Consider the following 22,698-nt stretch of genomic DNA (forward strand, 5'->3'; position numbering starts at 1 on the left):
ATATATAATTCTAGAATATATCCTTATGCGATCTTGTACTCGTCAGCACTCATGTGGTGCAACAGTAGCGCAACCAATGGTACAACAGCAGCGCAACCAATGGTACAACAGCAGCACAATCGTTGTTACAATCGTCTATTTGCAACCTTATCTGTTTATCCACTAAATCATTTTTGTTCCCAAAACGGAAAAGTAATTGCACTTTCGGCTAGAAAATATTTTAATTGCTTTTTTTATCGAGGAAAAAGGGTCACGTGATTAAAGTCGTGGCTTTACCGCTCCATATCCACAATTTCAAAAGAATGATACAAATGGCTGGCGCCAACACAACTCTATAGCTTGTATTTGAAACTTTACGCTTTAACTATTCGCTTTACTACATATACATCATACATTCCACAGTGGTCACCCTGTTATTGTGACCCATACTACCTTTTTTTTACGATTCGGTGATTTTATTTTGGAGGAAAAATAATCAAAACTAAAGAAAAACATCTTGATATTATTCTTTGAAGGATCAAGATGAGTCCATCCAAGTACGATAAGGCCCATGGACAGGCATCCAAGTACACCAGGGGAGACTCTTCTGATAATGAAGAGAAAACTTATGGCTATGGTAGTCGGATAAGCTATTTAAACTTGAAAAACATCTTTTATATTGGTTCTATTTTGGCAATTATAATATGGGGGTCTTCATTTCTTATCATGACTATAACTAATTTGAAGAGTGTAACTTCTATTAACACTAGTGTGATTGAGGAATATTTAAAGAAGAATTCACCTCCTTTAAATACTCAAAATGACCATAAGATATTTCCTAATTCGATTGCTTTTGATAGTGGTGATAAGATACCGCTTAATTTTTCAGCCACTAGATCTGGTAAATTCACTCCAAATTTCAAACAATTACAGTGGATTAAAGAACCAGAATCTATTTCAAATGATAAAGGGACTTTTGTTTTAACTGAACGAGTAAATGATCAAACTAGATATTTGATTAAAAGTATTGTTGATGAAACTTATGAAAAAGTTTTATATAATGATAGTTCTTTTGTTTATGCTCATAATCTTTATAATATCGATGATTTAATTGCCTCTCCTGATTTAACTAAAGCAATTTTGAAAACCAATACTACTAAAAATTGGAGACATTCATCTATTGCATTATATTGGGTTTTAGATGTTTCAACTAATAATATCGAACCTCTTTATAATGTTAAAGATAAGGTTGCGGTTACTAATTGGTCACCTACTTCTTCTCATATTGCCTTTGTTTATGAAAATAATGTTTATATTAAATCACTTAATAATAAACTGGAAATAACTCAAGTTACTTTTGATGGAAGTGAAAATATTTTCTATGGTAAACCAGATTGGGTTTATGAAGAAGAAGTTTTCGGGACTGATTTAGCATTATGGTGGTCGCCAGATGGATCCAAGATCACATTTTTGAAAACTAATGATACTTCAGTACCAGATTTTACCTTATCTTATTATGTTCAATCTGGTTATGAAGATTATCCAGAAATATCAAAAATTAAATATCCCAAAGCAGGATATCCAAATCCAATTGTTGATATAATCATATATGATTTGAAAGGATTAGAAGAAATTTCAAGTACTCAATTTAAATCAAATCAAATTAAAGATAAATTAATTACTGAAGTTGTTTGGGTTTCAAATAATAATATCTTAGTTAAAACAACAAATAGAGCAAGTGACTTACTAGAAATATTCTTAATTAATAGTGATTCAAATGATGCTAAATTGATTAGATCGCATAAAGCTGAAGGATCTTGGTTTGAAATTACTTCAAATACTTTATTCATTCCTAAAAATGAATCGTTAGGTAGAGAAAATGATGGTTATATTGATACTGTTGTACTCGATGGATATAATCATTTAGCTTATTTTTCTCCACCAACTAATCCCAATGGAATAATTTTAACTAAAGGTAAGTGGGAAGTAATAAATGGGGTTTCTTCTTTTGATAATATTAAAAATAATATATTTTTCACCGGTACTCTCAAATCCTCAATTGAAAGACATATTTATTCAGTTAATTTATTAGAAGCAATTGCCAATACTAAAGACTTACCAAATATCAATAATATAACTGATACTTCAAAAGACGGATGGTATTCAGGATCATTTTCGTCTGGATCACGTTACTTGTTACTATATTATGATGGACCAAATGTACCAAATCAAAAGTTAGTTGATTTACATAATTTTAAATTTTTACAAACGATTGAATCAAACAATGAATTGAATAATAACTTACAAAAATATCAAATTCCTAAAGTAAGATACAGTGTTATTGAGATTGGAACCGATGCAAAAACTGGAGAAAAAATTAAAGCAAATGCAGTTGAAACATTACCCCTTAATTTTAATCCAAAATATAAATATCCAGTATTATTTTTTGTTTATGGTGGACCAGGATCTCAATTAGTTACCAAAGAATTTTCAATTAGCTTTAGTTCAGTTGTAGCGGCTGAATTAAATGCAATTGTTGTTACTGTTGATGGTAGAGGTACTGGATATAATAATCACCATGAAAAATTGGGATCCGATTACAAATTTATTGTTCGGGATCAATTAGGTCATTATGAACCAATTGATCAAATAGCAGCAGCTAAGATTTGGAGAGATAAGTCTTATGTCGATCCAGATAGAATTGCTATTTGGGGATGGTCATACGGTGGATTTTTAACTTTAAAAACATTAGAAACCGATTCTATTGATCATGTATTTTCTTTTGGGGTTTCAATCGCTCCAGTTACTAAATGGAAATTGTATGATTCTATTTATACAGAACGTTACTTAAGAGAACCAAAAGAAAACCCAATTGGTTATGAAACAGCTTCAATTAATAATTTGACTAATTTCAATAACGTTAATCGTTTCCTAATAATGCATGGTTCTGGTGACGATAACGTTCATTTCCAAAACAGTCTTAAACTTCTAGATGAATTCAACCTTGAAGGTATTGAAAATTTCGATTTCATGGTCTTTCCTGACTCCGATCATTCGATTCGTTATCATAATGGCAATATTGTTGTTTATGATAGAATCTTGACCTGGTTAAGAAAAGCCTTCAATAACGAATTCCATTAACTTCTCCCGTGTATTACTTATTTTTTCATTACTTTCTCTTAATTACTTTCTCTTTCATGACTTTCTACTCGTTACTAATACTTTCAAACTTCAGTTCCATTACTTAATACTAATCACTGCATTTCAATTCAATAATAAACGCTTTTTGCAATCAAAAGAACTGAAAAAAATAAAAAAATGTACGGGTGTCTTCTCAGGCGGCCTCATCGCTGGCGCAACGTGCGGGTAACGGCTTTTTTCACGTTGTGCACTAAACAATTTTTTTTTTTTTTTTCTTTTGGTGAAAGTTTTCACTTGATTTTTCATCTATAAAACCAATTGGAAATTCCTTTTTGAAAAAAATCAACTTGAAGGTTATTGGTGTCCAATTCAAACACAACATATATATATAAAATGATTATCTACTCTGACGTTATTTCCGGTGACGAATTATTGTCTGATGCTTATGACATCAAAGAAGTTGACGGTGCTGTTTACGAAGCTGACTGTCAAATGGTTAACGTTTCTTCTGGTGGTGATGTTGATATTGGTGCCAACCCATCTGCTGAAGATGGTGGTGATGATGTTGATAACACTACTGAAACCGTCAACAACGTTGTCTACTCTTTCAGATTACAAAACACTGCTTTTGACAAGAAATCTTTCTTAGGTTACATTAAAGGTTACATGAAGAAAGTTAAAGCTCACTTAGCTGAAACCAACCCAGATCAAATTGAAGCTTTTGAAAAAGGTGCTACTGCTTACGTTAAAAAAGTTATTGCTAACTTTGGTGATTGGGAATTCTACACTGGTGAATCTATGGATCCAGATGCCATGATTGTTTTATTAAACTACCGTGAAGATGGTGTCACTCCATTCGTTGCCATTTGGAAACACGGTGTTAAAGAACAAAAAATCTAAGAAAGATGGATACTTGCATATCTATTCTTTTATAAATTTTATATTTTAATTCTAATTCTGTTGAATATATCGTATTTCCATTTTTCATTAAAAAATTTTTATTTAAAATATATACACGTAAATTATTTTGGTCGTATACATAAACAGGAGTTTTCTAATGTTATTTCTTTATCAGTATAAATAAACATTTCAGCAATGAGCCCCTTATCGGATAGTATTTGATTAATTGCCCAAACTCTACTTTCATCAATTAGTCTTCTTCCTAATAGACCTAAGTCTTCTCTATCACCTTCGCTAGACTTCTCCTCGTTCTCTCTGAAGCCACTAACGGCCCATGATACTATTTTTTTCAATATCTTGAAAGACTCTTCTGTTTTGAACCCTTTTTCATACAAGTATTTTTGCGATTGGGGTAATAATTGTTGATATTGACATGCATGTCTACAGCACATTGCAATTAGTAAACCACCAAACTTATCGAGGTTTTCAGATAATAATGTAGAGTTGAATATCAGCTTCAATGTCAAATCAGTAGCGGCCCCACACAAATGCTTGGATATCCCAACAACTTTTTTGGGTTCTAAGTCAAGTACAAAATTATCAAGTTTTAAATCCTTGATATCAATTCTACTTCTTCTAATAATTGGATGGGCATACGGAAATTTGCCTTCTTCACAATCCTTTATGATTCTTCTATCCAGCTTCAATCTATTAACTCCTCTGTCGATTAGACCAAATCCATATTTCCCGGTTTGTTCTTCTTCTTCACCACCTTTTATATCTGACATTATGCATTGGTTTAAGGATCTGGATAGTTCTCCCTTACCGCAACCAAACTCAACATAGAAATTATCCCTCTTCAATAATTCTCGGTCTTTAAGATTTCCAATTAACGAAGAATGTTGAAGTGCATGCTTCTTTTTCAATAATCCCAAAAGTTTAGCATCTAATCCTTGGTGTTCAGATGGCTCATGCTTCAAATCAAGAAAATCACTTACTGCTTTCTTCAAAATAGGTATGTATTTATCAAGGAGTACTTCCTCCAGTAATTCTTTGTCTTCTTCAGTAACATCAATCTCTGTGGAATCTCCTTTTAAATTGATATTAATATCCTTTTCATACCATGGTTCATGCTCTTCCTTTGGTCTGGAATTACATTTCTTCAAATGCACACTAAGGTCTTTTGTCCAAACAGTATGTTGATTGTCATATGGACATGGTATTCTTTTACCCTTAGCTTCATCCTGATCATTACTCATATGCTCAGAGCAGTACTTTTGATTGGCTTTTCTCTGCATGGAACATCTTCTATTCTTCTTAGCGAGGAAAAACTCACACTGGTTTGGTTTCACTTGAGTCTTTTTATCATACTTTCTTCTTTTATTACTTTCAATGGTCGTTTCTGGCATCTTGATCATCCTAAAATGATTGAGTTGTGGAGCTGAGGTATTCCAATTTTTCAGATCGCAGTAAATAAAAATGAAAAAATTAATTTTTCATTTTTTTCGAGATGCTCATCTCTAAGTCCATAATACCTTTACATCAATAAGCAGAAATCATGAGTAAAAATAAAAGCAATAGCATGTGGAAGCTTGATTTGCTAGAGGCAAAGTTCCATGGTACTCAAGCAAGATTTCCTCGTACAAAGACTCTTTTGACGGCGAGAAATACTTCCAAGTTATGGAAAAGATTACCAACTTCAGAAGAAGAAGCTAATAAAGAGATAAAAGCATTGAAAAAAGAATACTTTGATAAGAAGTATTACGGATCTCATAAAAAATTGGCTCGTGAAGTTAACAAGGTCGTCAAAAGTGATAAATCAAGATTGAAATCAGATGGGTCAAAGAAAGACATTATAATTTTTATAACTTCTCTGGAAGAGTTAGAAAACTTGATCACTTCAAAGTTGATAAAATGTATCACTTCTTCTATACTCGTTAACAAAGAGCTTAAAGAGAACATTCCTTATTATATATCAAAAGATATCCAAACTATCATCAAAGATAAGACCCACAAGTCAAACCCATCTCGTTTCTTTATAAACCATTGTCAGAATAATAAAGAACTTAATAACTACATTTCTAAACTATGGAACTCTAAGACCATCAAAAAGGCCTTGGAGGAAATTGATTGGTCTTTCAAATTGGTAAGGGGTAATATTTCCAAGCAAGAGAAAGACTCTAGAAAAAGATTGTCCGGTAAAGATATTCAAGATGACCATAGTGATGCTGATGCTGATAGTGGTGAGAGTGATGATGAGAGTGATGAGGAATCCAGTTTGAAGGATTTAGAAGAAAATTATGATAAATTTGCGGTTTACGATAATTTAGTTGGAGATTCCGATAATGAAGAAAAAATGGACCTCGATCCTAACGTTAATTACAACGAAGTTACCGATGAGGAAGCCTCTGAGCTGGAAAATGATGAAGTTGAGGAAGGTAATGACAGTGATGCGTCCCATGATAGCTTTTTTGCTGAAGAAAAGAAACCAAAGGAAAAATACCAATTACCAGAACTAGCAACGGGTTATTTTTCTGGTGGTTCTGATGATGAAGACGACATTGATAATGACCAAGTTGTTAAAGCCGCTACCACGCAACGTAAAAACAGAAGAGGTCAAAGAGCCAGACAGAAAATATGGGAAAAGAAATATGGTCAAGAGGCTAAACACGTCAAGTCGGAAAAAGCTAAAATAGCCAGTGAAAGAGAACAAAGGCAATTGGAGTATGAAGAAAGATGTAGAAAAAGAGAAGAAAAGGCAAGATTGGCCATGGAAAATGCTCCTACTGGTTCAAATACTGCACCACTTGGTAATAGAAAACCTCGTCCTGATGTTTCATTACCTTCAGCAACTGCCGCTTCCGAACCTGAAAAAATGCATCCTTCTTGGGAAGCTAAAAGGCTTGCTGAAGAAAAGCAAAAGAACATTAAATTTCAAGGTAAGAAGATCACTTTTGATTAAATTACAGACCATAAAGAAATTTTGCATTTATATTAAACTTGTATCATATATTTATAATTTACAATAAACTATAATCGACTTTAAAGTTTTTAATTAAGTAATCATCAGTAATTTTTTCACAGGCTATTGGAGTACGAATTTGGAAAAGATATTCACATTTTTCAAGTTCACTAACAGCTACCAACTCATTTTTTGGACCACATAATAATTCCACTTCACCACTTCTATGAGGACCATTCCAACATTTAGTACCTTTGGCATACTTTAATCTACCATTCTCGTAAGAAACAAATCTTCCGATTAATGTTTTATCTTGGTAAATAGAATCCAAGAATCCAACTCTATAATCGTATTCACCAAATTTGTCATTAACCCAACTTCCTGCAACTGCCCTTAATATTTCATCTTTACCAAAGTCTATTTCCAAGTTTTCTTGATAAACAGCTGCTTCTGATTGCAATGACTTTATAGCTTTCTTCAAGTCTTGAATCTTGTCTTCCAATTCGAAGGCCAATTGACTCTTTTTTGAATCACTCAGGTCAACGGGTTTATCTGATTTTTGCCCTTTGTTGGATTTGAAGAAGGTCGTATAATAAAAATTGATCATATTTGAAAATGTAGGGTTAACAAGCTCATCGACATTTTTCTTGATGGTAGATACTGGATGACAAGCAAATTCTTTCAATTTTTCAGACAAACTTTCTAAAACCGAATGAGGAGATGCCTTTTCATTATTTGAAGCTTCTTCAAGATTAGATAAATAGTCTTGAAACTTGTTTACTGTCTGTTTAACGACTTGATCATTGAAATTAGGATTGTAGTTCTCGATTAAATTGGAAAGTAATTCTTCTAATTTTTCAAGTCTTAGCTCTTGGGATTTTTTTTCTTCAGTATGAGACTTAATTGATTCAACCAAGTCATTAAGTAAAGGAGATACTTCCTCAAAGATTGAGGAGCTCAAATCTTCAGAAATTTCGGGTTCCAGCTGAATTCTTATTTCTTCATCTCTCAATTGAACACTCAATTCTTCCAACTCTTTCTCCTTAGCATGAATCTCTTGCTGTGTTTCTTCTAGCTTCTTAGTAACCTTTTCTTTAATGATTTTTGCTTTTTCTACCATTTGCTCTTTTATCAAGAGCGATTCTTCGGTCTCTCTATAAACCAATTCTTTATAATTCTCAAACTGCTGGCGAATTTCTTCACATTTATTAGGACACTTTCCAGTCAAATATTCATCGGAACCATCGCAGCACAAATCGTAATCGCAAACCCCATCGTTCAATTTGAAATTTTCTATATACCCTGAAACATACCCTTCATTTGCACAATAGAATTTTTGTTCTGGGTTATATGGACATGCATTGGTACCAGGCTCGTCAGATCCGTCTGGACAATCGCAATAGTTATCATTGATCTGATCGTATGAAAGAACTATAGAAGGATCACTAAGGCAATGCCAGGTTTTGCGACCAGAGGAATCTATCGTTGGTTCGTAGAGCTTTTGCTTGGAAGGAGGAACTCCTGTAACAGTACCGTAAGCAGAACACCCCAAGGCGTTTATCGCCAGTATTGATAAGAGGTAGGTAGCCAATTTCATCCCTATTGATCAATTGAATCAGGAGTTAGAATAATATTGAACAGATTGCCGTTTTCTCCAAGTTTTCCCTCAGATTTTGTTCTCTACTTTTTTTTTTTTGGTTTTGGTGAGATACTCCATCATCAAAACAAAGGCTGAAAAATTACGATTTAGTCCCAATCATTCGAAGTAGGTTGGGCTTTGCTAAATCGGGTGCTCGAACTTTTGATATAATATTCAAGATATAAGAACTAATACCCATGACTCGAAGTTGACTATAAAGTTGGAAATATGGCAAAGAAAAGCACATCTATATCATCAATATCAATTTCAAGATGCAAAAGAATAGTTAGACCATTGATATCCAAGATTCATGCCCTTACAGATATGAAAAGCAAGTATCCTACAAAATTACAATTTACTTCATTGGAAGCAGCATTTAGCAAGGTGCCATTGGGCCACAAGGCCTGTCAGAGATCAAGACCTTCGAGCCGAAACGGCTTTGCTAGCCAAAAGAGTTCTATTCTTATAAACAAAAGGAAAGCCATTATTGTGGATGATCTTATGGATGAATATGATGACGATTTGAGTTTCTGTATGTCTGATGAAGTTCCTGAAGAGAAACCAGAATTACTGAATGAATATGTCAAATTTATCAGACCCGAGACATCTAACGAAAGGCTAGAATCTTTAGAGCCATTTGTCAGTATTGAGCTCTATCAATCATATGGTGAAATACTTCAGATATTCCGGAACATAGTGCTAACTTTATTTCCTACTCCAAGCAGGGAATCCGTTACCAAACTATCGACTTTATGCTCGTTTCAAATTGGTAAATCCATTGCATTATCAACCAAGTCAACATATTACATGATCAACCGAGTATCGTTATTCAACCCACTGGAGATTTCAGTAGAAGCACAAATATTTAATCAAGATTTGAATGATGACATAGATGAGTGGCTAGAAATGCCGCCGTCAGTTGTGAGTCTGCATTATAGGAGTGATTTACTAATGGGATACGTGATTCATTTGATTATATTCAATCTGCGGAACCTTTTATACCCATTGATACCTGTTTTATTGCATTGGTTAGAAGAAGAATTTAGAGTTAGTGGGGACCAGAAACTTCGATCAATCATGAGAACCCTATTTATAGAATATTGGAGAGAAGGATCAGATAATAAGGACCAGTTGAATGGAACTGAATCGGGGAAATTCCAGCTCTATTGGGATTTTTTTAAAATTGGATATTGGGAGTCATTAATCGAAAGTTTAGACTTGCAAACGTTAAGCGGCCAGTCATACGATGGATTAATATTGGAGAGTTTAACTAATAATGATCGATTGAGTGAAATGACCTCCGATATTAGTTTAGAAAAAGATATTTATCCTATCATCAAAAGAAACCCGCAAAACAGTTGCATTAATGTAGTATTAATCAACATTATGACTCAGATAATAGTTGATTTCAAAAGAAGGTTTCACTCCAGCAAAACAACTGAGGCTGTTTTAGGATTATTTCAAGAAACGTACCAGGGAATGGTTGAGTTCCTGGGGTTGTGGATATCGTTCAGAGATTCTAGAGAAATGATATTTAACTCTTTGTACCCTGGGAATGAAGAGATATTTGAAGGAATAATCAAGTTCGTACAGTATTTGACTTACAAAAATGGACTAATCATCAAGCATTTGCAAGGAACAGTGATTACCAAGGACAGAATCCAAGAGCTCCAAAGAACGCTACACCAGTATAAACTGCTTGAAGTAATATTAAGACTATTGAGAAGTTATTATTTGGATGTTGAATGTGATAACTTCGAACCAGGTGATTTAGAACAAAGCAGTCAAGCATTTCTAAGTATACAGGGCATCAAGAGGCGAATCAAATATAGCAATTACGAATTAAATGAATTTCTATTATGGTTAAACGATAACGAGTACCGAGCTTTTTGTCAATACTTATATCAAAAAGTATATGGACAATTCAATGACGAGATCTATAAAATTCTATTCAAAAAAAGACAACGATACTAGTATTGGCCTTTATATATTTGAAAAGGTTTAGTACCACGACCGTCCACAATGATATTTTGGCCATTTATACTATTATCTAGAATGATTTTAACTGCTTCATTAATAACCGTATCTAAGGGAATAGCGTGTAATTCCTCTCCTTTTAAATTAGCGTTAGCGCCCATTTCAGTTTCAAATATAAGCCCGGGTAGAATTGAGTTGATTTTAACTTTATTTTTCAATTCGTAAGCCAAAGCATTGGTGAACCCTAATAATCCTGATTTAGAAGCCGAATAAACTGAAGTCCCCGGCATTAAAGTATTTGTCAAAGAAAGAACCGAAGATATATTCAAAATCTGTGGTTTGATCTCATTTTCCTTTTGTCTAGCAGCTTGCTTCAACATTGGTTTAGTACTTAATCTTGTCAACAAGATTGGAACGATTAAATTCAAATTTATTGTCGAGATTATAGTATCGTCTTTAATTCTAGAAAGTAAAGTATGATTAGTGAGCCCAGCACAGTTGATAAGTATCGACAGCCCATCAATACAGTCCATAATTGGTTTTTTGGCCGATTCTTCATCAGTTAATAGCTTTGCAAGATCATAACTAATATACGAATGTTTTTGATTTGCATCCTTTATCGATAATTGGTTCAAATTTTGTTTCAATGAGTCCTCATTTCTAGCAATTAACGTTAAAGAACACCCCAAATCAGCTAGTTTCTTAGCCAAAGCAAATCCAACCCCTTTGGAAGCTCCGGTAATAATGGCCCTCTTGTTAGCTAATATCATTGACTAAACCTCAATGGTAATTACCCATGGAAAAAAAAAAAAAAAATAAATAAATTTTTCACCCTGCGCATCTATATATGTCCCTAAGTCCAGCATTCAGCCAATCCATATCCATCAATATCTCTCCATTCCTGGGGATATCTATCCATATACCCATATAGGGCCATGCCAACTGTAGGAATAAAAGAAAAGTTAATTAGATAGGCCCCCGGCTATCCTTGCAAAATCAGCACCCTCACCTACTTGTGAGGATGCCAGATACATGGTAACCTACAACCAACGCGTGTTCCGTGGCTAGCCCTGGACTTATCCGACCGCCTTCCCCCCAACAGAGGTCCATGATAGGCATGAAGAGCTTGTCAAGGGTGAAATGACTGCAAAACCTCTGAAGGAAAATCACGATATAACTCTAGCCCAGTGTGCAGTCATGGTAGTTTCTAGAAGGATCTGGTGGTTTCGTACTTTAATTCGCAATTTTTCATCTAGTTTATTCCAGTAGGGTCTAGTGATGAAGTGACTTGAATCAGGGATAAGTATATAAGGACAGGGTGCAAGCCAGGATAGCCCATTGCATATAGAACAAGGAGATACACAAGCAAACATGGATGAAACACAATTTACTGATAACGCACTTAGTATAATTCAAACTGCTAATCAATTGGCTAAAGATAATTGTCATACTCAGTTGACACCATTGCATTTTTTGGCAGCAATGGTGCCAACCGATGCAGAGAATTCCAATGCTTATTTGAAGACGCTTATTCAAAAGGGAAGGTTTGATTGGGCGGTGTTTGAAAGAAATGTTAACAAACATTTAGTGAGATTGCCATCCCAAACACCTGCTCCAGAAGATATAAGGCCAAGTTATGCAGCTGGTCAAGTATTGACCAAGGCCATTAAGATTAAAGCGCAACAAAAGGATTACTATGTTGCGCAAGATCATATTTTATTGGCATTATTGGAAGATCAGTCCATTAAGGATATCTTCAAGGAGTCGGGGATTAATATTGAAACCATCAAGTCTCAAGCCATTGAATTGAGAGGGGATCAAAGAATTGATTCTAGACAAGCCGATTCGCTGAGTTCATATGAATTTTTAAACAAGTATTGTGAAGATTTAACCGAAAAGGCAAGACAAGGTAAAATTGATCCGGTTATTGGTAGAGAAGAAGAAATTAGAAGAGTTATTAGAGTTTTAGCTAGAAGAACAAAGTCGAATTCTGTTTTAATTGGTGAAGCCGGGGTTGGTAAAACATCGATTGCAGAAGGTGTTGCTCAAAGGATTATTGATGGTGATGTACCAAATGTTTTGGCAAATTCAAGATTATTTGCATTAGATTTAGGTGCATTAACCGCCGGTGCTAAATATAAAGGTGAATTTGAAGAAAGAATGAAGGGTGTTTTAAACGAAATCGAAAAATCAAAAGAAATGATTATTTTATTTATTGATGAAATTCATATGTTAATGGGTGATGGTAAATCAGATGCTGCCAATTTATTAAAACCAATGTTAGCAAGAGGTACTTTACATTGTATTGGTGCTACTACTTTTGCGGAATATAGAAAACATATTGCAAAAGATGGTGCTTTTGAAAGAAGATTTCAAACAATTGATGTCCCTGCTGCCACTGTTCCTGAAACAGTTGCAATTTTAAGAGGTTTACAACCAAGATATGAAATTCATCATGGGGTTAGAATTTTAGATAGTGCTTTAGTTTCTGCTGCTCAATTAGCAGGTAGATATTTAACTTATAGAAGTTTACCTGATTCTGCTGTTGATTTAATTGATGAAACTGCTGCTACGGTTGCTGTTGCAAGAGATTCTAAACCTGATGAATTAGATTCTTTAGAAAGACAATTACATCTTGTGGAAGTTGAAATCAATGCATTAGAAAGAGATGTTGAAACTGATGAAGCTTCAAAAGATCGCTTGGAAGTTGCTCGTAAAAAACAAGCTGAATTAGAAGAAAAATTAGGACCTTTAAGAGAACAATTTAATCAAGAACGTGCTGGTCATGAACAATTAATTTCAGCTAAAAGAAAATTGGACGATTTAGTTATCAAAGCTCAAGATGCTGAAAGAAGACATGATACTGCCACTGCTGCTGATTTAAGGTATTTTGCTATACCAGATGTTGAAAAACAAATTGAACAATTAGAATTAAAAGTTGAAGAAGAAGAAAATTCAAATCAATTACTTAGAAATGTTGTTAATTCTGAACAAGTTGCCGAAACTGCTGCTAGATTAACTGGTATACCAGTTAATAAGTTAACTCAAGCTGAAAATTCAAAATTAATTAATATGGAAAAAGAATTAAGTTCAGCTGTTGTTGGTCAAAGTGAAGCAGTCAAAGCAGTTTCAAATGCAATTAGATTAACTAGATCAGGTTTAGCAAATCCAAACCAACCAGCTTCTTTTATGTTTTTAGGTTTATCGGGTTCTGGTAAAACTGAATTGGCTAAAAAATTGGCTGGTTTCCTTTTCGCTGATGAAAAATCTTTAATTAGAGTTGATTGTTCGGAATTAAGTGATAAATGGTCAACTTCAAAATTATTAGGTGCTGCTCCTGGTTATGTTGGTTATGATGATCAAAATTCAATTTTTGAAAATGTTTTACGTAAACCTTATTCAGTTTTATTATTTGATGAAGTTGAAAAAGCTGCTCCTGAAGTTTTAACCGTTTTATTACAAGTTTTAGATGATGGTAGAGTTACTACTTCTCAAGGTAAAGTTATTAATTGTTCCAATACAATTATTATTTTAACTTCTAATTTGGGTGCTGAATATATTAACGCCTCAAAGGGTTCAAGAATTGATTCTACAACTAGAGAATTGGTTATGAATTCTGTTAGAAGTCATTTCAGACCAGAATTCTTAAATCGTATCTCTTCCACAGTCATCTTTAATAGATTATCAAAGAAGGCAATTGCTAAAATTGTTAAAATTAGATTAAATGAAATTCAATCTAGATTTGCTGCTAATGGTAAAACATTATCTTTACATGTTGATGATGATGCTTTAGAATACTTATGCAAAAATGGTTATTCTTCTGATTTAGGTGCTAGGCCTTTAAACCGTTTGATTCAACAAGAAATTTTGAATCGTTTAGCAGTCTTATTATTAAAAGGTCAAATCAAAGATAAAGAAACAGCTAGAGTTACTCTCGGAGAAAAAGGTTTGGAAATCGTTCCAAATCATGAAATTGACGATGTCGAAATGGCCGATGTCGACGTCGAAAGCTGGGAAGATAGTGAAGATATCGATGATGATATCGATACCCCTCCACTCGATTAATTACATATTATGACTCACGATTATTGATTGCTTTAATTACCTGATTTTTATTGATTGTTTTTGTTATACTTACTCTTTCTATTTTTGTATCTTCCCCTGAAGGGGTTCAATTTCCACTTCTCTGTAAATAAATAATAAACTTTGTACTATCAAAAAATATGTATAATCAAGATGTTTAGTATAATCAAGATGTAGTTATACCTTTTTATGTAATGGGTCGTGTCGTGTCGCAGAAGTAAGTGAAAAATCTACTCATCTCTGAAAAAAAAAAAAAAAAAAAAAAAGTATATAAGTCATTGAACCTTTCCCTTTTTCTATTACATACGCTTTAACAAACATTTAATTTGAAAAAATGGCTAGTAGAACTCAATTTGAAAACTCCAATGAAGTTGGTGTCTTTTCCAAGTTAACCAACTCCTACTGTCTCGTGGCCGTTGGGGGATCTGAAAACTTTTATTCTGCTTTTGAAGCAGAGTTAGGGGATGCTATTCCAATTGTGCATACCACTATTGCCGGTACCCGTATAGTTGGTAGAATGACTGCTGGTAATAGACGTGGTTTATTAGTGCCAACTCAAACCACTGACCAAGAATTAATGCATCTTAGAAATTCCTTACCTGATACTGTTAAAATTCAAAGAGTTGAAGAAAGATTATCAGCTTTAGGTAATGTTATTTGTTGTAATGATTACGTTGCTTTAGTTCATCCAGATATAGAAAGAGAAACTGAAGAGTTAATTGCCGATGTTTTGGGGGTTGAAGTTTTCCGTCAAACCATTGCTGGTAATGTCTTGGTTGGTTCCTACTGTTCTTTATCAAATCAAGGTGGTTTAGTTCATCCTCAAACTTCTATTGAAGATCAAGAAGAATTGTCTTCTTTATTACAAGTTCCTTTAGTTGCTGGTACTGTAAATAGAGGTTCTTCTGTTGTTGGTGCAGGTATGGTTGTCAATGATTGGTTATCAGTCACTGGCTTGGATACCACTGCTCCTGAATTGTCTGTTATTGAATCTATTTTCAGATTACAAGATGCTCAACCAGATTCTATTTCTGGTAATTTGAGAGATACTTTGATTGAAACTTATTCTTAGATTAATGATTTATTAATTACCTTTTTTTAACGAACTATGATGAATAAAAGTTAATCTGATGGTCCGTTAAACGCTTCATCATTGACTCATTCATCAAATTTATGGGCATTTTCATTTCAAAGATATATCAAAGGTTACTCAATTCTCGAGTAACTTGTAGATATGTTTGTAATTTTGTATATTAGATTTATTTAATTAATAAAAATTAGACAATCAATAATAAACTGTAGCTTCTAGTAGAACTTTTCTGTCGATTTGATCTTTCTTGCCGATTTCACGGTCAAATCTTAATCTCATATGCTGTTTTAGTTAGCGAGGAGAAAAGCCTAACAAAACAAAAAAAAAATAGGAATACAGCGCACTCTAAACAGATTAAATTATTCGAGGTTTTAAATTTCAATAGACGTATTGGCATTTACTTCTTCAGAATAGAACAACACCAGAGTCAATTCAATTATGGACTACTTTGGGCTCCCTCGGGGATCCATCAGAGCAGAGGCTTTGCAAAAATTAGCGAAGTTATCGGTAGAAAATACTCCTTCAAATTTGCAAGAAAACTTACCTCAGGAAGTTGTTAAAGATACTTTTGCTTCTTTATTGGGTGAAACTCCTAAGGTTGGTAAACCAAGGGGGAAAGTTTTCCCTTCCGATGAAGATGAAGAGGAAAGTGATGATAACTTAGGTGGGATTGAGCCGGAATTGAATCCATTATCCCAAATTGCAATCACTCCTAAAGAATATGAAGTTTTAATCGCTTTATGTCAAGCAACGAAAACTGACATGAAATTTCCAAAACAAGCTAAGTTGTTATTAGCTAAGCTTAGATTATACTTGCTTGAATTGCCAAATCAAAAGTTTTCTTCTGCAATTACTGGTAAAATCCATAATTCTTCACCTTGGTATATTTTAGGTGAAAAATTAACGATTGCCTTAATTGATTTGGCCTATAAATTTGATTGTTTGTACTTGGAAGAGGTTTTAGAGATCTTTAGTGAGTTTAACACTATTTTCTTCAGAGAGCAGGCTTATGAATTGTCGAACTATTTCAGTTTGTTAGGGGTGATTCAAGGTTTAACCGTATCTGGTAAAATCTTGACTCATTCTCCCAAAGCTTTTAAAATTTTCATTACTTTGGATACTTGTATTGATAATTTCGAATTTTTGAACGAAGTTGAACTTTACTCTAATTCTCTCTACTCTAATCCTGATAATGAATATTCAACTTTGTTAGATGAAGATATCGTTATTGATTTCTCTCCTGTCCTTTTCATTGAATGTTTGAGTAAATTAATGTGCTCAATTTTGAATTCGATCTTGGGTAACACGACTGAGCCCCTTCTTGACTACTTGTTAACCAGGGTTTCTAGAAGTTTTGATCAAGTTGAAGCCAATGGTGACGGCCAATTAATTTATCCTCCACAGTCTAGTGGATTGGAGTTGACTGAATATCACATGGACTTAATTAAGACTTTATCTGACATTGCTATTCAAAAAATTGAATTTTTAGATAGAGGTGAAACCTATATTGTCTATTCAACTTTTACAAGATTGAAAATTGGTTATTTGGCGAAAAGTCATAATTTACAAGCAATTGCTTGCGGTACTTTCACCGACAATATCGATGCAAAAGTTGCTAAAAAGATTTTTAAAAATTGTTTATCAATCTATGATGTAATGTTAGATCCTCACTTAGGTTCAAGTGTTATTCAATTAGGTTCATTATTGGTATATAAAGATCCAAGTGTTTCAAGTTCTTTGACTAGAGCATTCACTTCTTTGGTTGCTAATCCTAAATTTCAATCTTCCTATTGCCTGGAAGCTTCCAAAAGTGTTGGTTTGGCCAGTAAAGTCTTGTCACAGGATACTGTTGTAACCTCAATTTATGCTTTGACTAATTTACTTTTTGTCCATAATGAAGGTCTTCAATATAAGGCTAAATCAAGAAGAAATACTGCCTTGAGTAGTGCTTCAGTTAGAGATTTTGGAACTAATAATTTAGCTGCTCCATACCCAACTTCAAAAATGTCAAGACATGCTTCCCTTGATTCTGTTCAAGAAAATGAAATTAGCAATCAAAATCATTTGGTCAACGGTGATAAAAATAAAGCTCCTGCTGATTATGATGACTATGATTATAGTAAAGTTTGCGAAAATGCAATTACTGCAATCATTTTTATTTCTAAACTTTGCAATGATGAGACCGTCAGTACTTTGGCCGTTACCATCTTATCACAAAAAACTAGTAAATTGGATTCTCAAATGGGACCTTTGTTATTGAGAGGTTTGAGTTCTTGTGCTCCTTTTTTGCCAGAACGTGAATTTATAATATTAGTCAAGTTGTTGAACAAAATGTCTTTAGACGCTTATGATAGTAATAATCAGGGCTTACTAAAATCTTTGATTGATGCAAGAATTGACATCTCTCATAAATTGGAACAATCAAATCCTTTATACAAAATTTATTTACAAGAAATCTTACAAGCTATTATTAGTAAAGGGGATGTTCAAGTTTTAGAACACCATAGATCTCATAACGAAATTAGCGAAATTGGTGATCAAATTGGTATTTACTTAGAACCATTAGCTGAATTGTTACCCAATGTCCATAAAGAAGAAAAACCTTTGAAAATCTCTGACACAACTACTATTAATTTATTTAGAAACATTTGGTTTAACATGGTTGTTCATGGTTATTCAATTACTTCGGAAAATGCTAGAAAATACAATAAGGAATTAGAAAGAATTGCTTATAATTCTCCACCATTAGCCTCAGAATTATCTTGGGATAGAACTGAAACATCATTGGAATTGAACACTGTTTTGAGAAGAGGTTCTTCAAATCACAATGTTAAAGACCATAAACACATTGTTGGTGATATATTTGAAGTACACCGTAATTTGTCTTATCCAAAACTAATGTTTTTAGCTGCTACTATTTTTGTGGAATCTTTAAGGGTTAAACTGGGTGAATGTTCCACAATTTTATATTACTTTTCGGACCCTTCTATCAAAACAAGTGGTTTAGATAAGTACATTGGCTACATTCTGTTCAAAATTGTTAAAGACTTTATTCATTTAATTAATCGTGGTGCCAATAATCAGTTTAGTTCAGAAAACATTGCAAAACAATTAACTAATATGTTGGCCTTATGTTCGCATAGAATTGAAGATTTGCAAGATGCTGCCTTACAGTGTTCTGATTTATTAATCAATAAGGTCCCATCCTCCTTGTGTCATCATAAGAGTTTATTTGCACTCTTTGATATATTGACTTTATTGTTTGATAGTATTGTTGATGCCGATTTAAATCAATATGAACCAACATTTTCATACCGTGCAAAAAAGACTGGAATTCATTTGCAGTTATCAGATTCTTACACCTGGCGTAACGATACTTTCAACAGATTTTTGGAAAAGCTGAAGCATTGGGTTAAGCTAATTTTAATTAAATGTAATATAGACTCCAAAAGTTTGATTCAATCTTACGTTAGTGATCTAGATAGATTCCAATCGAATGAAAAAATTCAATATGGTGTATCTTTCGCTTTAGAAATGGCTGGTGGTATTTTCCCTAATGATCGTGAATTATCAAATATTCCACCAATTGGCACTAGCGCAGGTATCACTGTTGACAATGTTAGTTCATCGAACTTAACTACTTCTTCGAGTGCAGGTGCTAGAATGAATTTATTGCCAGTATTTGTATCACAATTAGGTTGGAGAAGTAACTTTGTATCTGAGTTGATGCATAAGGTCCCTTTACACACTCAAGAAGATGCTGATAGGGCATTCAGATTATTGAGAGAAGAAGTTCAAACCGTTAAAATTAGGATTCAGGATAAACTGCAACATATTGAAAACAGTATTGTTATTGATTTGTTGAGCCAAATAGCTGGTTTTGCGCTTATTAGTGAAGACAACACGGCTGAATTAATTAGGCATATTGTTGAAATTCCATTTGCGATGTTTGAAGCACATATTATGCAAGCAGCTGTTGGTATTTGGTTTGCAGTTATGAAAGATAGACCACAAGTATCTGTTTTATTATTGAGTGAAATTGGTAAACGTTGGGAAGCTTCAATTGAATTAAAGCAAGGTTTATTTAATAAAAGCCATGATATTAAAAATCCTGAATTCAATAAAATGGAGTATAAACCAAGTGACTATAAAACATTGGATAAAGTATCTAAAGTTACTAGCCGTACATTCCAACCACATTTATTAATAATCAAATTGATTCTGTCACATTTTGAAGCAACCATGAATCAATCTGATCATATTTTAAAAATCTTCACAAGAATTGTTGAAGTTGGATTGAAAAATTTGAATGTTGCAAGTTTGCATCCATTTTCAAGATATGTTAGGTTTGAATTCATTAGATTTTCAATTGATGTTTTAAACTATCATATTAAATTAGGGTCACGTAGTTTAACAAGATTAACTTCTTTGATTTTGGATGGATCTTTGAGTTGGTTTAGATCAAGGGCTAATTATCCATATGGAACCAATTTATTGAAAATCAAAGCTGATTTTGGATTATTAAAAGAGGTTGCAAGATTAATGTCAATAGTGAATACATTTAAGAACGAAACTTTAGAACTGAAAAAGATTACGTTAATGTTTTTCCTCGATGATGAAATTAATAAGATAGCAGTTTGGTTAAATCCATTACAACCAAGTGACTATAAAGGATCATATATTCTGAACCAAATTAGTGGAACTCATATTAAAAGGGCATATGTTATTGATCCAATTTTATCAGTTAATTTAGCATTACGTTATAAAGTTAAGAATTTAGATGAATTATTACAGCAATTGATTTTGAGTCATCCATTACCAGCTATATTTTATCCTGATGCAGTACAATATTTCATTGGTATTAATGCTGGAGCAAATATGCCTAGTCATTATTTATTATTTTGGGAACCACTTTCACCAATTGATGCTATTACATTATTTTTACCACCATTTGGTAATAATCCATATATTTTACAATATACCATGAGATCATTAGAATACCACGACGTTGATTTAACATTTTTCTACGTTCCACAGATTGTTCAATCATTAAGATTTGATATGAAAGGATACGTTGAGAGATTTATTATTGAAACAGCCAAGATATCTCAATTATTTTGTCACCAAATCATATGGAATATGTTGGCCAATAGTTATAAAGATGAAGATTCAACTGAACCTGATTCCTTAAAACCCAAATTAGATCGAATCCAGGAAATTATGTTAACCCAATTGAGTATAGAAGACCATCAATTTTATGAAAAAGAATTTGGATTTTTCAATGAAGTTACTAGTATTTCGGGTAAGTTGAAACCATATATTAAAAAGACCAAAGCAGAAAAGAAGATCAAAATCGATGAAGAAATGGCCCAAATTACTATTAAAGAAGGAGTTTATTTACCAAGTAATCCTGATGGGGTATTAATTGATATTAACCGAAAATCTGGTAAGCCATTACAATCACATGCCAAGGCGCCATTCATGGCCACATTCAAAATATTAAGAGATGTTGAAGATATTAATGAGTATGGAGAGTCGGTTAAAATTCCCATTGAAAGATGGCAATCGGCTATTTTCAAAGTTGGTGATGATTGTAGACAAGATGTTTTGGCATTACAATTGATTTCGGTGTTCCGTACTATCTGGAGTAATTGTGGATTGAATTTATTTGTTTATCCTTATAGAGTCACTGCTACTGCCCCAGGATGTGGTGTTATTGATGTTTTGCCAAATAGTATTAGTAGAGACATGTTGGGAAGAGAAGCTGTTAATGGGTTATACGAATACTACATCAGCAAGTTTGGTCCAGAAAACTCGATTGAATTTCAGCAAGCAAGAAATAATTTAATAAGATCTTTAGCTGCTTATTCAATTATTTCTTACTTATTACAATTCAAAGATCGTCATAATGGTAATATCATGTATGACGATCAAGGTCATATTCTTCATATTGATTTTGGTTTCTGCTTCGACATTGTACCTGGTGGGGTCAAGTTTGAAAACGTTCCCTTCAAATTAACCCACGAAATGGTTTTAGTTCTTGGTGGTAATGAAAAGACTCAAGCTTTTAAATGGTATGAAGAATTATGTGTTAAAGGTTTTTTGGCTTGTCGCCCATATATGGAAACCATTGTTCGCTGTGTCAATCCAATGTTGGAAAGTGGGTTGCCTTGCTTCAAAGATACTACAATCAAGAAATTAAGACAGAGATTTGTCCCCAATAAAAGTGAAAAGGATGCTCTGCTTTACTTCAAGCACTTGATCAAAAAATCAATGGAAAGCGTTTACACCAAGGGTTACGACGAGTTCCAAAGAATCACCAACGGTATCCCTTACTAATACTACTACTACTAATACTACTACTACTAATACTACTACTACTAATACTACTACTACTAATATATATCTTTATAAGAAATACCATAATCGTACAGCCACTAAAGGGTGTAAAAATGTCGCGTGTCGATGTCGTGTAAGATGTCGCGCTAACCGGGCCTTCACTTTATCTTTGATCAAATGACAGGGTGTATGAACTGCCAGTATTGCGCCTCTACCCTGGTCTATTAATAAAAAGACTCTGGTACCTGGGAGAAGTAGCAGTGGGTCTTGTGTACTAGTAGGAAGCCATCGCAGGTGGCATACTAAATATAGTGTAGCTCGATTTGCTTAGCAGTGTCTGGGCGGTTAATTATAGAAATCTTTTTTCTTTTCTTCATCGTTTTCCTCCTCCTTTTCTTCGTTTTCTCTTTTTTTTAGGTTTTCTTTCAGTTACTTCTTCTTTCTTTCGTTCTGTTGTTTTATTCTTTCATCTTGTTGTACTTGTTTGCCTTCCAGTTATTTGTTTAAGTTAAGGCAACAAAACAAAACTGCGCCCTAATCTACTCAAATTCAAAACCAAGAGACTATACCCGTATTCTCAGCGGGTAG

General features: G+C 33.5%; 10 protein-coding genes across 10 annotated transcripts; 7 read left to right on the forward strand and 3 right to left on the reverse strand.

Annotated features, from left to right (window-relative positions):
* Window positions 1-522: 522 nt before the first annotated feature.
* On the forward strand, window positions 523-3,120 carry DAP2 (Dap2p; the record flags this gene model as incomplete). The annotated part of the gene is made up of 1 exon (XM_020218841.1): window positions 523-3,120. The coding sequence occupies one exon, from the start codon at window positions 523-525 to the stop codon at window positions 3,118-3,120; it is 2,598 nt and encodes an 865-aa protein (XP_020075482.1).
* On the forward strand, window positions 3,084-4,174 carry TMA19 (Tma19p). The gene has a single exon (XM_020221452.1). The coding sequence runs from the start codon at window positions 3,514-3,516 to the stop codon at window positions 4,018-4,020; it is 507 nt and encodes a 168-aa protein (XP_020075483.1). The 5' UTR covers window positions 3,084-3,513; the 3' UTR covers window positions 4,021-4,174.
* Window positions 4,143-5,429, reverse strand: HYPBUDRAFT_140733 (tRNA:m4X modification enzyme; the record flags this gene model as incomplete). The annotated part of the gene is made up of 1 exon (XM_020219762.1): window positions 4,143-5,429. The coding sequence occupies one exon, from the start codon at window positions 5,427-5,429 to the stop codon at window positions 4,143-4,145; it is 1,287 nt and encodes a 428-aa protein (XP_020075484.1).
* A 134-nt stretch (window positions 5,430-5,563) lies between these two features.
* Window positions 5,564-7,059, forward strand: BUD22 (Bud22p). Its single transcript, XM_020219763.1, has 2 exons — window positions 5,564-5,821; window positions 5,867-7,059. Exons 1-2 carry the CDS (start codon window positions 5,579-5,581, stop codon window positions 6,980-6,982), a joined length of 1,359 nt encoding a protein of 452 aa, XP_020075485.1. The 5' UTR covers window positions 5,564-5,578; the 3' UTR covers window positions 6,983-7,059.
* Window positions 7,020-8,609, reverse strand: HYPBUDRAFT_153268 (uncharacterized protein). The gene has a single exon (XM_020221453.1). The coding sequence runs from the start codon at window positions 8,577-8,579 to the stop codon at window positions 7,041-7,043; it is 1,539 nt and encodes a 512-aa protein (XP_020075486.1). The 5' UTR covers window positions 8,580-8,609; the 3' UTR covers window positions 7,020-7,040.
* Window positions 8,610-8,749: 140 nt separating this feature from the next.
* HYPBUDRAFT_167410 (uncharacterized protein) lies at window positions 8,750-10,395 on the forward strand (the record flags this gene model as incomplete). Its single annotated transcript, XM_020222769.1, has 2 exons — window positions 8,750-10,325; window positions 10,387-10,395. The coding sequence occupies exons 1-2, from the start codon at window positions 8,850-8,852 to the stop codon at window positions 10,393-10,395; spliced, it is 1,485 nt and encodes a 494-aa protein (XP_020075487.1). The 5' UTR covers window positions 8,750-8,849.
* Window positions 10,396-10,591: 196 nt separating this feature from the next.
* Window positions 10,592-11,368, reverse strand: HYPBUDRAFT_111343 (3-oxoacyl-[acyl-carrier-protein] reductase (NADPH); the record flags this gene model as incomplete). Its single annotated transcript, XM_020218826.1, has 1 exon — window positions 10,592-11,368. The coding sequence occupies one exon, from the start codon at window positions 11,366-11,368 to the stop codon at window positions 10,592-10,594; it is 777 nt and encodes a 258-aa protein (XP_020075488.1).
* A 105-nt stretch (window positions 11,369-11,473) lies between these two features.
* HSP104 (chaperone ATPase) lies at window positions 11,474-14,820 on the forward strand. The gene has a single exon (XM_020221454.1). The coding sequence runs from the start codon at window positions 11,970-11,972 to the stop codon at window positions 14,661-14,663; it is 2,694 nt and encodes an 897-aa protein (XP_020075489.1). The 5' UTR covers window positions 11,474-11,969; the 3' UTR covers window positions 14,664-14,820.
* A 195-nt stretch (window positions 14,821-15,015) lies between these two features.
* On the forward strand, window positions 15,016-15,886 carry HYPBUDRAFT_125873 (translation initiation factor 6; the record flags this gene model as incomplete). Its single annotated transcript, XM_020219346.1, has 1 exon — window positions 15,016-15,886. The coding sequence occupies one exon, from the start codon at window positions 15,016-15,018 to the stop codon at window positions 15,751-15,753; it is 738 nt and encodes a 245-aa protein (XP_020075490.1). The 3' UTR covers window positions 15,754-15,886.
* A 285-nt stretch (window positions 15,887-16,171) lies between these two features.
* Window positions 16,172-22,209, forward strand: STT4 (1-phosphatidylinositol 4-kinase). The gene has a single exon (XM_020222563.1). It carries the CDS (start codon window positions 16,210-16,212, stop codon window positions 22,108-22,110), a length of 5,901 nt encoding a protein of 1,966 aa, XP_020075491.1. The 5' UTR covers window positions 16,172-16,209; the 3' UTR covers window positions 22,111-22,209.
* Window positions 22,210-22,698: the final 489 nt, after the last annotated feature.

Source organism: Hyphopichia burtonii (genome assembly GCF_001661395.1).
Source record: "Hyphopichia burtonii NRRL Y-1933 unplaced genomic scaffold HYPBUscaffold_5, whole genome shotgun sequence".
Classification (NCBI taxonomy): Eukaryota; Fungi; Ascomycota; class Pichiomycetes; order Serinales; family Debaryomycetaceae; genus Hyphopichia; species Hyphopichia burtonii.

Excerpts from the sequence above, each read along its gene's own strand:
- BUD22 (XM_020219763.1), top strand. The coding sequence starts at position 5,579 with ATGAGTAAAAATAAAAGCAATAGCATGTGGAAGCTTGATTTGCTAGAG. Across the intron at positions 5,822-5,866 it reads TGGCTCGTGAAGTTAACAAG|AAAGACATTATAATTTTTAT; the intron begins GTCGTCAAAAGT and ends GATGGGTCAAAG.
- HSP104 (XM_020221454.1), top strand. The coding sequence starts at position 11,970 with ATGGATGAAACACAATTTACTGATAACGCACTTAGTATAATTCAAACT.
- HYPBUDRAFT_153268 (XM_020221453.1), bottom strand. The coding sequence starts at position 8,579 with ATGAAATTGGCTACCTACCTCTTATCAATACTGGCGATAAACGCCTTG.
- STT4 (XM_020222563.1), top strand. The coding sequence starts at position 16,210 with ATGGACTACTTTGGGCTCCCTCGGGGATCCATCAGAGCAGAGGCTTTG.
- TMA19 (XM_020221452.1), top strand. The coding sequence starts at position 3,514 with ATGATTATCTACTCTGACGTTATTTCCGGTGACGAATTATTGTCTGAT.